General features: G+C 52.2%; 1 protein-coding gene across 1 annotated transcript in view; it reads right to left on the reverse strand.

Moving 5' to 3' along the window:
- The window catches only part of dnah1 (dynein, axonemal, heavy chain 1), a 1119271-nt gene that overhangs the window by 467218 nt on the left and 637333 nt on the right, over window positions 1–14720 (reverse strand). Inside the window, exon 45 of the mRNA XM_072472076.1 lies at window positions 12758–12931. Within this exon, the coding sequence (XP_072328177.1) occupies window positions 12758–12931 (174 nt within the window). The remainder of the gene's footprint in view (window positions 1–12757; window positions 12932–14720) is intronic.

Consider the following 14720-nt stretch of genomic DNA (forward strand, 5'->3'; position numbering starts at 1 on the left):
AGGGTGTTCTTCCCCCAACAATGTCACAGGCTTCGATCTCATTGATCCTGAAGCGGGAAAAGGACCCAGAGCAATGCGGGTTATACAGGCCAATCTCCCAACTAAATGTTGACTCTAAATTGCTGGCTAGGATTTTGGGGCCTTGAGAATAGAGGATTGTCCAGGGGTGATAGGGGAGGACCAGACGGGATTTGTCAAAGGCAGGCAGTTAACGGCCAACGTTAGAAGACTCTTGAATGTCATCATGATGCCCTCCGAGGGGAAGCAGGTGGAGGTAGTGGTCGCTATGGACACGGAGAAGGCCTTCGACCGGGTGGAGTGGAAGTATTTGTGGTGGGAGGTCCTGGGGCGGTTTGGGTTTGGGCAGGGCTTTGTAGATTGGGTCTGGTTGCTGTACCAGGCGCCGGTGGCGAGTGTGCGGTCGAACTGAGGGACAAGGCAGGGATGTCCACTCTCCTCACTGTTGTTTGCCTTGGCTATAGAGCCATTGACAATGACAATGAGAGCGTCAAAGGACTGGAAAGGGCTAGCCCGTTCAGGGTGGGGTGGGGGGGGGGGTGCACAGGGTCTTGTTGTACACGGATGACCTACCGCCGGTATATTTCTGACCTGCTAGCGGGGATGGGAGAGATTATGCGGATCTTAGAGGAATTTGGCCGGTTCTCGGAGTATAAATTGAACATGGGTAAGAGTGAGGTTTTTGTGATCCAGGCGAGGGGTCAGGAGAAGAGACTGGGGGAGTTGCCATTTAAAGTGGTGGGAGGGACTTTTAGATACTTGGGAATCCAGATGGCACGGGTTGGGAGCAGCCACACAAATTATATCTGGCCCGGTTGAGAAAATGAAGGAGGACATTCGGAAGTGGGACATGATCCCGTTGTCATTGGCGGGGAGGGTACAGACCGTAAAGATGACGGTTCCCCCGAAATCTTTGTTTGTTTTCCAGTGTCTCCCTATTTTTATACCAATGGCCTTTTTTAAGTGGGTTAATGCAGTGATCTCTGGGTTTGTGTAGACGGGTAAAACCCCACGAGTAAGGAAAGTGCTGCTGGAGCGGAGCCAAGTCGGGGGGGGGGGGGGGGGGGGGGGGGGGGAGGGTTGGCTCTGTCGAACTTCAGGAATTATTATTGGGCAGTAAATATAGCCATGATCAGGAAGTGGGGGAGTGGTCGGTGTGGGAGCGAGTAGAGGTGGCATCATGTAGGGGCACAAATTTAGGAGCACTGGTAACAGCAACTCTGCCGTTCCCGTCGGCCCGGTTCTCCACAAGCCCGGTGGTAGTAGCGGCTCTGAGAGTTTGGGGGCAGTGGCGGAAGCATATAGGAGTGGAGGGAGCATATGGGAGTGGTCGGTATGGGTTCCAATTTGTGGCAATCACCAGTTGTCCCGGGGAGGCTGGATGGGGGGTTTCGGAGGTGGCAGAGAGCAGGTATCGAGAGACTCGGTGATCTGTTTATTGATGGGAGCTTTCCTTGTTTGGAGAATCTGGAGGAGGAATTTGAATTGCCGGGTGGGAATGCGTTTCGCTATCTGCAGGTGAGGGACTTTGTGTGAAGGCACGCTTCGACCTTTCGCTTCCACCGCCACAGGGAATACAGAATAAGATAGTTTCTAGAATGGGGATGAGGGAGGGGAAGGTCTCAGAAATCTATAAAGAACTTATGGAGTGGGAGGGAACCCAGATAGGGGAGATAATGCGTAAATGGGAAGATAAGTTGGGAAAGGAGTTAGAGGCGGGTCTGTGGGAGGATGCCCTGAGCAGAGTCAACACATCCTCATCATGTGCCAGACTCAGTCTGATACAATTCAAGGTGGTTCACCTGGCACACATGACAGTGGCCCGGATGAACAGGTTCTTTCCGGTAGAGAACAGGTGCGTGAAGTGTGCAGGAGGGCCTGCAAATCATTTCCACATGTTTTGGGCATGTCCGAGGCTTAGGGGATTTTGGCAGGGATTTGCCGATGTCATGTCCACGGTGCTAAAAACAAGGGTGGCGCCGAGTCCGGAGGTGGCGATCTTTCACGTGTCGGAAGACCTGGGAGTACAGGGGGCGAGAGAGGCTGATGTTTTGGCCTTAGCCCCCTTGGTAGCCCGGAGACGGATCTTATTAGCGTGGAGGGACTCGGAGTCCCGAAATCGGGGGTATGGGTTAGCGACATGGCTGGGTTTCTCAGGCTTGAGAAAATTAAATTTGCCTTGAGAGGATCAGTGTTAGGGTTCATTCGGAGGTGCCAGCTGTTTATCGACTTCTTTGGGGAAAACTAAACTGTTACTAGATACAATAAGGGGGTGGTTAGGGAATAAGGCGGGCGGGGCAGCGGGAGTTAGTTTAGTTTAGTTCAGTTTAGCCGGGAACAGCGAGAGGAGATGGATGGACTTGGGGAGTGTGTGTATAAGCTAAGTTGGAGGGGTATGGTTGTTGGTTGGGGGGGTGTTACGGACTGAATTATGTTTACATTTGTATTTGTATCTTTTGTTGTTATAAAACCATAAATGCCTTAATAAAATGTTTGTTACAAAAAAAATGTGTGACTTGTTCCATGTACCAGTGCCATTATCCATCCAGGAGCCGTAGCTAGGCACGCCCTCCCACACGGCCCAATCTCACCAGAACCAAATCCTGGCATCCACATATTACACTGGCACTCAAGGTGTAGTTGAACATCTTGACTTCCAGCGTGCTTAACCTGCAGTGACGTGTCAGTTACATGCAGCACTCACCACACCAGCAACAAAGCACCAGCAATCTGCGAAAGTATTTCTTCAATGGCATTAGCAGGAAGCCCATTTGGAACAATGTCACGCACCAGGCCCCGCAGCGCCTTGTCGCTTCAAACTGATTGCCTTCTGGATTCAAACATCCCCCTGAGCCCAGTGTTCCAGGACCCAGGCACCTTCGAAAGAATTGTCCTTCTTCCCTTCTACAGAAAAGGAAGGAAACAACAACAGCAGCCTCCAGGCATCTGTAGCCTCCAACAGGAGCAAGCAGCAAACACAGCTGCAACATGCTCTCACAACTAACAAGTCCAATTCCTCATTTGCAATAGCCTTCAGCTGTGAAGCTAGAGGCTGCTCACAGTCAAAGGAAGTTAAAGCGACCTTTAGCATAGAACCAAGAACAGGGTTCTGTCCTGGACGTATTTGGCAGGATAGACAGGCAACTGTAGTTGCCCGTTATGGGTCTGCACAATATTTAAATATGGCTTGAAGGCCTCACAGAGTTAAGTGCCCTTGAGCTGCATGTTGGAACATGGAAATGGCTTCTCATCTCCTCAGTTCCCCTCAGCAGCTATTGTGCCAGCTTCACGGTTTTAAAAGAAGTACTGTACAACAAGATTTCTCATTGGGGAACTGGTTAATTCCCGAGAGACATTGTGTTCAATTTCAATCTCACGAATGAGATAGAAATTAATGTAAATGAGGGTTAATGATATGCTTACCATATTTGTGTGCGATCAGGAAACCGCCATCAAGAGCGGGCCGGTTAGATAGAAAACTGATCCGAGCCCGGTGTAAATCTTAACTTTGTTGTTTCCCGCCATTTAACTTGTGTGCCCAGCTGTGCGCAACGTGGTGGGCAAATCACGCCTAAGGTCTACCATCTACTCTGCTGTAATCTGGCAAAGCTCATAAAAACATTCCAGTTCCATACATATTTTTGATGATCAAAGAAAGGGGTGTTAATACCAGGAATGGAATGTTTCCTCACTTTGGACCCAGTGTCACATTGTCCATTCCTAGGTCAGCCATAGTGTGAGCACCTTTAATTATTTTCAATGCCGGAATTTCAGTTTCAAAAATGAGCCATAACCGTTTTGCCAGTCTGAAGAGGTGCTATGTGCTATGCACTCACATCCACGAGGAACTGGGTAGAGAATGCGTCAAACTAATTTTACTCAGACATTTAACCAAAGAGAGAAAGATTTAATCAGATTGTCTTCAAACCAAGTTCTAAAATGAGAAAGAACAATTTCAAACCTCACTGGAGCACACAGTACTCCAGTGTATTTTTGTTGTTTATTGTTACACAATTACATCAAGAATTACACAGAGTATCACATTCAGTCCAACTCGTAGTCAGTGCTGGATTTTACACTCTATGACTCTCCTCCCATTCCATCTGCCTTATTTCAGTCTTTGGCATATCTTTCTACTCCATTTTCTCGCATGCGCTTGTTTAATTTCCTTCTGAAAACATTTAGACTATATGCCCCAGCCACTACCTGTGGAAATGAGTTCCATGTTTTAATCGCTCCTAATTTTCCAATTGGAAATATTAGCAACTATCTTGTAGTTATGCCCCCTGGTTTTACACATACACCCGATTCAATCTATTCAGAATTTTAAAGACCTCGATCAGGTCTCCTCCAAGTGTTTTCTCTTCTTAAGAAAATCCCCGTTACATCTTCCCCAATCGCTGATACCATCCATACAAATCTTTATTTAGCATTTTCTCTATTCCTTCCAATTCCTTTTTATACTATGGAGGCCAGAACTATGTTACTACTCAAATTGCATCCTGACCAGGGTCCTAGTCAAGTTTAACATCACTCTGATACTTTTGAATTAGATACTCTTAGAAATAAATCCGTTGGTGGCATTTTTAATTGCTTTGCTGACTTATTTTTGATAATTTATTCACCTGCATTCCTAGATCCCCTTTCTCTTTTACCCCATTCAGTTTTTTATTTTCTATGTGATAGGTGATGTTTCTGATTTTCCGACCAAAATTGATCCATTTTAGAGTTCATTGTCCACATTAACTGTTCACACTGCAAGTTTGCTAATATCTTGTATTATGGGCAGCATGGTAGCATAGTGGTCAGCACTATAGCATCACAGCGCCAGCATCCCAGGTTCGATTCCCGGCTTGGGTCACTGTCTGTGCGGAGTCTGCACGTTCTCCCCATGTATGCGTGGGTTTCCTCCGGGTGCACCAGTTTCCTCCCACAAGTCCCCAAAGACGTACTGTTAGCTGAATTGGGCATTCTGAATTCTCCCTCTGTGTACCCGAACAGGTGCCAGAATGTGGCGACTAGAGGCTTTTCACAGAAACTTCATTGCAGTGTCAATGTAAGCCTACTTGTGGCAATAAAGATTATTATATTATATTGGTATCGTCTGCAAATTTTGATATTGTATTACTTGTTCCTAAATCCAAATCCAATTCACTTTAGTTTCCGACCATTATTACACAACAATTTGTGCCATAATTTCTGACTAGCGTCGGAAAGTGTGGCCGCAGGAATTACAAAAAATGAATGCTTGCTTCCTGACCCCGACAATTATGCTGACACTTCCGGTGGCCGGAGCGGCTTGGAGCCTGTATTGACAGATTCCTTGCATTGAAAGACTCCCAGCACAGTCCAGCTCTGGCAGATTCAAGGAGGCCACGCCCCCCCATTTTTTTTAAAGTTTCTATAATTTATTGACTTACTATGAAACCCAATATACAAAGGTAACCAGTACAGCAGAAACCATTGGCGCAATTCTCCCATCGGGAGACTAACCAGAGTGTTTCACTCCGGCGTCGGAGGCCGCTCCCAGCCCCCTATTCTCCCGCACCCAGGGGGCTAGGAGCGGAGCGTCATTTACGCGTGCCAGGCCTCGACGCCGCATAAAAGCGGCGCCACGTAAATAACGCTGCCGGCGCCGCGTAAATGATGTCATCCGCGCATGTGCAGGTTGACCGGCGCCAACCCGCGCATGCGCGGTTGCCGTCCTCCCCGCGGCTGCCCCGCAAGAAGATGTCAGATGGATCTTGCAGGGGGGCAGAGGAAAGGAGGTCCTCCTTCAGCGAGGCCTGCCCGCCGATCGGTGGGCACCAATCGCGGGCCAGACCCCTTTTGAGAGCCCCCGGTGCAGGAACACTCCTCCCGCACCCACAGGCCGCCCCACCAGCGTTCCCGCACTTTTCCCGCCGGCAGTGACCAGATGTGGACGGCGTCAGTGGGAACCTGTCGTGTTGGGCAGGCCGCTCGGCCCATCCGGGCCGGAGAATCGCCGCTTGCCTGTTACAAATGGCGAGCGTCGATTTTCCGAGCGGCCAGCCGTGATTCTTGCTGCGCCGGTTTGGGGGGGGGGGTGAGAGAATCGTGTGCGGGTGCCAGGGTGGCATGGCGGGACTCGCGCGGTGCCCCAGCGATTCTCCCACCCGGCGTGGGGGGTGAGAATTCCGCTCCATGAGCCTAGAAGCAAATATGCACTGCGGCCCACCTGTACTCAATGTCTTGTGAACATTTGGTCCATTCATCTTTCTTCCCCCCACATTTTGAGGGTTGATGTTGCCAATAGGAGGCAAGTTCCATGTGAGCCCAGTTAGGGTTGCAACATACCTCCAGACTGCAACACAGAATGTAATCCTCCCAAAAGGATAGCATTTCCATACTTGTCATGACAGTCAGGACCACTTTTATTGTGAGCCTGACTTGCTGCAATTTGGTGAATGCTCCAATGCTGTAACACTGACTCTGTAATACTGATGCATTTCCTTCCTGTTAAAAGTTGCTTTAATTCAAGAGTGACATTTCCCCCTCTTTCTCTTGCTTCCTCCTTCTCCATTGGCTTGTTTGAAAAGTTTGACAACTTCAAGAAATTCCTGACAAAAATACACAACGGTTAAACCCTGATGAGAGTTAAGAGGGGCCAGACTTTCTACCCTATCGCAGCAAGCAGACATTTACCGGGTAGCGATAGTAGGCTCTTGATCACTGCATTAGCTGCCATAAAGCAGGTGAGTTTAAAGGGCCCAGTGAAACTGACAGACCTGGGACAAGGTAAGTCTGTAAGGTCACTGGATAGGATTTGGGTAGTCGGGGCGTGGGGGCTGAGGAGAGGTGGAGTAGTCAGAGGTCGCGGGTTGTAGGCTTGGGAGTCAAGGGATCAGAGGAAGGTGGTATCTGGGGACAGGTGGGGTGAGAAGAAGGGAGGTCAGTTGTGAGTGAGAGTAAGAGCTCGGCAGGGTAGTGCGATCTTGGGGCAGGGGTCTGGTCAGGTCCATGGGTCGTGGGATAGGGTGGGGTTTGGCTTGGATGCAGTTAGGTCCGTGGGTCAGGGTGGAGGTTCGGTTAAGGTCCTCGGGTCAGGTCAGGTCCATTGCGGGGGGGGGGTCAGGTTGGGTCCATGGGGGCAATCAGAGGTCGGGTGGGCAGGAATCCTCAAGGGGTTGGCTTGGGGTATTGCAGGGGTTGGGGGGGGGGGAAAGAGTCCAGTGGATGTCAGGTGTCAGTCTGGGTGTTTACAATAGTATCCAGAAGTTAGAAGAGGTTTTAGTTTCCAACTTTTTCAGGGTAAATATTGGTGTAACACCGGTGGAACCATCCAAACTTTGTGATTTAAAGCTCATATTTGGATGGTTCCCTGAGCAGGGCAATTGTGCTGAAGAGATTTGCACTTATGGGTAATTGCTATGCAAATGTTCACCTGGGAATGTCCGAGAGGGATTCCCCATCGCATCTTTGGGGTGTGGTAGTATGTATTAGGGGTCATGTGGGACTGGAAGCCCTAATGTCATTGGCTGACAGATCCCGGGTCCTGGTTGGCCGTTGACCTCTAGCTCCGCCCTGAAGGCGGAGTATAAGAAGCCGGAGTCCTTCCCCGCAGGCCATTCTACTATCGAGCTGCGGGGGAACAGACACGCTTAATAAAGCCTCATCGACTTCACTCTATTCGTCTCACGGAGTCTTTGTGCGCTACAATTTATTAAGCGTGCCTAAAAAGGACTATGGAGCTCAGGATCATTCCGGAATGCCTGAGGATCAGCCCCCACGCAGTGAACGCGGCAGCAGCCTTCAAGCACTGGCAGACTTGTTTCGAGGCCTACCTCAGAACGGCCACCGGCCGGGTCACAGAAGACCAAAAACTACAGGTCCTGCACTCGAGGGTAAGCACGGAGATCTTCTCCCTCATCGAAGACTCGGAGGATTTCCAGACGGCGTTCGCAGCACTGAGAAGTCTCTATGTCCGCCTAGTTAACCAAATCTACGCTCGCTACCAGCTCGCGACGAGACGGCAAGGTCCCGGAGAATCGATGGACAAATTCTACACCGCGCTGCTGATTTTGGGAAGAGCCTGCAGCTGCCCTTCGGTGAACGCAAATGAACACACGGACATGTTAATGCGCGATGCTTTTGTGGCAGGTATGAATTCCTCCCAAATCCGGCAAAGACTTCTAGAAAGAGAGTCGCTAGGACTCTGAGGCCCGGGCCCTAGCAGCCTGCCTAGACGTGGCCGCGCGTAATACCCGCGCCTACGGCCCCGACCGCGCGGCAGCCCACTGGGCTCCGTACGTACCCGTCGCGACAAACCCCCCCCCCCCCCCCCCCCCCCGGACACCCCACAGGCTTGCGCGGTCCAAACGCCAAGTCGCACCGGGGGCGCCCGCTGCTATTTCTGCGGCCAGGCGAAACACCCCCGACCCCTGCAGCGATCTGCAAGAGCTGCGGGAAAAAGGGCCATTTCGCGGTTGTGTGCCGGTCCCGCGAGGTCGCCGCTGTCCCGGGAGAACAGGGAGCCCTGCAAGCCGTATACGCTCCCCAACCCCCCCAGCGCATCATGTACGACCCACAGGCGCAGCCGCTCTGGGTCCCGACCACCGCGGTCCCGGGAGAACAGGGAGCCCTGCACGCCGCTTACGCTCCCCAACCCCCCCCCCCCCCCCCGCACCCCATGTATGACCCGCCGGCGCTACCACTTTGGGTCCCGACCACCACTCCCCACGGAGAAGAGGGAGTTCTGGGCGTCTCTAACGCCCCCCCTAACCCCCCCCCCGCGCCCCACGTCTGACCCGCCGGCGCTACCAACTTGGGTCCCGACCACCACTGTCCCCGGAGATGAGGGAGCCCCACGCAGTCCTAACGCTCCCCAACCCCCCCAGCGCCCCATGTGCGACCTGCAGACGCCGCCATTTTGGGTCCCGGCCACCACGAGGGGAGGAAGGGCGCCGCCATCTTGGACCACCCCAAACCTGTACGACGCGTGGGGGTGGCCATTTTGTCCACCCCCGCCGCCATCTTGTGACCCCCCAGCCATGTGCGATGTATGGGGGGGGGGGGCCATTTTGTTCATCCCCGACGCTATCTTGGACGGCAACAACGGACCCCACTCCGCTACTACAACCACGTCTCGCTTCAATTACGCTCGATCAAGCTCGGCCCCGGACACTCCAGACGACGACGACAACGGTGCTAATAAACGGCCACGAGACACCATGCCTAGTCGACTCCGGGAGCACGGAGAGCTTTATCCACCCCGACACGGTAAGACGCTGTTCCTTGACCACCTATCCCAGCGCACAAAAGATTTCCCTAGCTGCAGGATCCCACTCCGTACAGATCCAAGGATTCTGCATAGTTACCCTAACGGTGCAGGGGAGGGAGTTCAAAAACTACAAACTAAACGTCCTTCCCCAACTCTGCGCCCCCACCTTACTGGGATTAGATTTCCAATGCAATCTACAGAGCCTTACGTTCAAATTCGGCGGCCCAATACCCCCACTCACTATCTGCGGCCTCGCAACCCTCAAGGTGCAACCCCCGTCCTTGTTTGCGAACCTCACCCCGGATTGCAAACCCGTCGCCACTAGGAGCAGACGGTACAGCGCCCAGGACCGGACCTTCATTCGGTCCGAAGTCAAGCGGCTACTAAAGGAGGGCATAATCCAGGCCAGCAATAGTCCCTGGAGAGCGCAGGTGGTAGTAGTGAAGACAGGGGAGAAACAAAGGATGGTCATAGACTATAGCCAGACCATCAACAGGTACACACAACTAGACGCGTACCCTCTCCCCCGCATATCCGACATGGTCAATCGGATTGCCCAATACAAAGTCTTCTCCACCGTGGACCTCAAGTCCGCCTACCATCAGCTCCCCATCCGCCCAAGTGACCGCAAGTACACAGCCTTCGAGGCAGACGGGCGATTATACCATTTCCTAAGGGTCCCATTTGGCGTCACAAACGGGGTCTCGGTCTTCCAACGGGAGATGGACCGAATGGTTGATCAACATGGGTTGCGGGCCACGTTCCCGTATCTCGACAATGTAACCATCTGCGGCCACGACCAGCAGGACCACGACGCCAACCTCCAAAAATTCCTCCAGACCGCCAAAGCCTTGAACCTCACGTACAACGAGGACAAGTGCGTTTTTAGCACCAATCGGCTAGCCATTCTGGGCTACGTAGTGCGCAATGGGATAATAGGCCCCGACCCCGAACGTATGCGCGCCCTCATGGAATTTCCCCTCCCGCACTGCTCCAAAGCCCTGAAACGCTGCCTGGGTTTTTTTTCATACTACGCCCAGTGGGTCCCCCAGTACGCAGACAAGGCCCGCCCCCTAATACAGACCATGACCTTCCCTCTGTCGACAGAGGCGTGCCAGGCCTTCAGCCGCATCAAAGCGGATATCGCAAAGGCCACGATGCGCGCCATCGACGAGTCCCTCCCCTTCCAGGTCAAGAGCGACGCCTCAGACATAGCTCTAGCGGCCACCCTTAACCAAGCGGGCAGACCCGTGGCCTTTTTCTCCCGGACCCTCCACGCCTCAGAAATCCGCCACTCCTCAGTGGAAAAGGAAGCCCAAGCCATAGTGGAAGCTGTGCGACATTGGAGGCATTACCTGGCCGGCAGGAGATTCACTCTCCTCACTGACCAACGGTCGGTAGCCTTCATGTTCGATAATGCACTGCGGGGCAAAATCAAAAACGACAAGATCTTAAGGTGGAGGATCGAGCTCTCCACCTTCAACTACGAGATTTTGTATCGTCCCGGACAGCTGAACGAGCCGTCCGATGCCCTATCCCGCGGCACATGTGCCAACGCACAAATTAACCGCCTCCAAACCCTCCACGAGGACCTCTGCCACCCGGGGGTCACTCTGTTTTTCCACTTTATCAAGTCCCGCAACCTCCCATACTCTTTAGAGGAGGTCCGTACAGTCACAAGGGACTGCCACATCTGCGCGGAATGCAAACCGCATTTTTTCAGGCCGGATGGTGCGCACCTGATTAAGGCTTCCCGCCCCTTTGAACGCCTTAGTCTCGATTTCAAAGGGCCATCCCCTCCACCGACCGCAACACATACTTTCTTAATGTGGTGGACGAATACTCCCGCTTCCCATTCGCCATTCCCTGCTCTGACATGACCGCGGCCACAGTCATTAAAGCCCTGAACACCATCTTCACACTGTTCGGTTGCCCCGCATACATCCACAGCGACAGGGGGTCCTCTTTCATGAGTGACGAGCTGCGCCAGTTCCTGCTCAGCAAGGGCATAGCCTCGAGCAGGACGACCAGCTACAACCCCCGGGGGAACGGGCAAGTAGAGAGGGAGAACGGCACGGTCTGGAAGACCGTCCTACTGGCCCTACGGTCCAGGGACCTCCCAGTTTCACGGTGGCAGGAGGTCCTCCCGGACGCTCTCCACTCCATCCGGTCGCTATTATGTACGAGCACTAATCAAACGCCTCATGGGCGTCTCCTTGTCTTCCCTAGGAGGTCCTCCTCTGGAACGTCGCTGCCGACCTGGCTGGCGGCCCCAGGACCCATCTTGCTCCGAAAGCATGTGCGGGCACATAAGGTGGACCCGTTGGTCAAAAGGGTTCACCTCCTCCACGCGAACCCACAGTACGCTTACGTGGAGTACCCCGACGGCCGACAGGACGGTCTCCCTGCGGGATCTGGCGCCCGCCGGCAACACACACACCCCCCCGACACCATTCACCCAACCCCCCCCTTCCTGCCACCGCCGCACCCCGCGACCGCCCCCTTCCCAGGAGGATCGGTTCCCCTCCCCTCAGGCCCGACCAAGAATAAAGCCCAAGCGGAAACCGTAAGGCTCCCGGAGACGACAACACCGGTACAAGCACCACCACCACCACCACCGGGGCCGAGGCGATCGACACGGACGACCAGACCGCCCGACCGACTCGTGGCGTCAATCTAAATCAATATATGGACTTTTCACAAGAACATTTTGCTTTTCTCCCGATACCTTCTGTAAATAGTTGAAACAGGACAAAATTGTACAATATTGTATTGCCATGTGAATGTTTTTTCCTCCCAGGACCAGCCCTGTAAACCCTTACCACCATACGAAGCATCACCCCGCCGGGTTCATTTTTGACAAGGGGTGAATGTGGTAGTATGTATTAGGGGTCATGTGGGACTGGAAGCCCTAATGTCATTGGCTGACAGAGCCCGGGTCCTGGTTGGCCGTTGACCTCTAGCTCCGCCCTGAAGGCGGAGTATAAGAAGCCGGAGTCCTCCCCCGCAGGCCATTCTACTATCGAGCTGCGGGGGAACAGACACGCTTAATAAAGCCTCATCGACTTCACTCTATTCGTCTCACGGAGACTTTGTGCGCTACATGGGGTATTCCCATAAATCCGATGCTAGGGAGCCCGGAGGTTACAGCTCGTTATTATGATCTGGATTGCACTGCCTGAAAGGATAAAGGAGGCAGATTCAATAATGGCTTTCAAAAGATAAATACTTGAAGGGGATAAATTTGTACGACAATACAGAAAGAGCAGGATAATGGATCTAAAGAGCAGGATAATGGAACCAATTAGACAGCGCTTAGAAAGGGTAATGGATCAAATGGCCTCCTTCAGAGCCTTAAGACTCAAAGAATCTATTTTCCTCGCTCTCATAGATCAGTCCCCCGCCACAACTCCTTAAGCCCAAAGTTAGGTTAAATGTGCTATTAATATATATGTACTGAATGGGGAAAGTGAAATAATTTGTGTCCAAGGAACTCACACAGCCAACTATCCAAGATGGTAGAAAATATCTTCAGTTTGCTGATGTCATCCATTTCAATAAAGGATAGGTAATTGAAATGACGTGTGTATCGCGCAGTAATTGGGTTTCTTCCTCCACCCGGTGGTCCCATGGCACACACAAAGTTGATATCCAATAGCTGCCTAAACGTTCCTGCAACAAGAGGTCATGTGCACAATATAAGTAAGCAAATCAATTTGATTCAAAATAACATCCAAGGATTCCTAACAGTTTAAAGCTTGCAAAACTGCAATCTCATCAGATTTGAACTTTTTCCAAACCTTCCTGGCTGCTCTTCTCAGAAAAGACAATGCCTACTCTAAGGGTCCTTCCTGTGTATTCCCTTATTTCCCCTTTCTCTGATTTTAATATTATTATTTTTGGTCCGTGGATGACGAATGGACATGTATCTTTAAGTCAAGCAGGACTAATGGACATCTATCTTTAAGTTAAGCAGCAGAATTCATAATAATAATCTTTATTTGTGTCACAAGTAGGCTTATGTTAACACTGCAATGAAGTTACTGTGAAAATCTCCTAGTCACCACACACCGGCACCTGTTCGGGTACACTGAGGGAGAATTCAGAATGTCCAATTCCCCGAACAAGCACAACTTTGGGGACTTGTGGGAGGAAACCGGAGTACTCAGAGGAAACCCACCCAGGCACAGGGAGAACGTGCAGACTCCGCACAGACAGTGACCCACGCCGGGTGAACGCGATTAAGGTGGGGATCGACCGCCTGAAAACAAGGCTGGAAGCTCAGAGCCAGGCGATCCAGAAGGTGGAGGAGACGGTGGGAGAGCACGAGGAGCAGCTCACCTCGATGGCGGCCGAGATGAGGGTGATGCGTAATATTCAGAGGCGGCTGCAGAGAAGGTGGAGGACTTGGGGAACCGGTCCCGGAAGCAGAACCTGAGGATCGTGGGGCTGCCGGGGGGCAGCGAGGGAGTGGACGCTGGCCGGTACGTGGCTTAATAAGGGTGTAAAGTTTGAAATGCTGTACCCGGCTCACCTCTGGGTGACCTACAATGGTCGGGAGATTTATTTTCTATGCCCTGAACTGGGATAATGTAGAGTTCATGAGGCAGATGTTGGGGAAGATCCCGGACTTGACTTTCACCGGTTGATAATGGGAGGGAATTTTAACACAGATTTGGATCCAAAGTTGGATCGGCCGAGTCCGAGGTCAGGGAGAATATCGGTGGTGGCAAAGGAACTGAGGGAGTTTATGGAGTGCATGGGGGTGTGTGGATCCATGGAGGTTTGACAGGCCAAGGGCGAAGGAATTCTCAGTTTTTTTCCACGTGCACAAGGTACTCCCGAATCGACTATTTTGTGTTGGATAGGAAGTTGCTGGTGGGGGTAGTCGGTTTGTAATACTTGGCAATTGTATTTCCGTCCTTGCGCCGCATTGGGTGGACTTGTAGGTAAATCGGGGGGAGGGGACAGCGCCTTCAGTGGAGGTTGGATGTGGGGCTGTTGGCAGATGAGGTTTGTGAGCGGGTGAAGGCTGCCATTTGGGGATACGTGGAGTTGAACGACACGGGTGAGGTTTTGGCCGCCATGCTATGGGAGACATTGAAGGCAGTAGTAAGGGGGCAGTTTATTTTGATACGGGCATACAGGGATAAGGCGGAGCGGGTGGAGATGGTGAGGTTAGTGGAGATGATCTTGCAGATGGATAGGAGATATTCGGAGGCCCCGGAGGTGGGGTTGTTGAGGGAGCGACAAAAATGGAGTTTGGATTATTATCTACGGGGAAGGCGGTAGGGCAGTTGAGGGCGAAGCGCGCAGTCTATGAATATGGGGAAAAGGCGAGTATGATGTTGGCACATTAACTGAGGAAGCAGGAGGCAGCGAGGGAGATTGGAAAAGTGAACGATGGGCGGAACAGGGGAACACGGTCTTGGATCCAGTGGGGGTGAATGGGTGTTTAGAA

Source organism: Scyliorhinus torazame, chromosome 13, assembly GCF_047496885.1.
Source record: "Scyliorhinus torazame isolate Kashiwa2021f chromosome 13, sScyTor2.1, whole genome shotgun sequence".
NCBI lineage: Eukaryota > Metazoa > Chordata > Chondrichthyes > Carcharhiniformes > Scyliorhinidae > Scyliorhinus > Scyliorhinus torazame.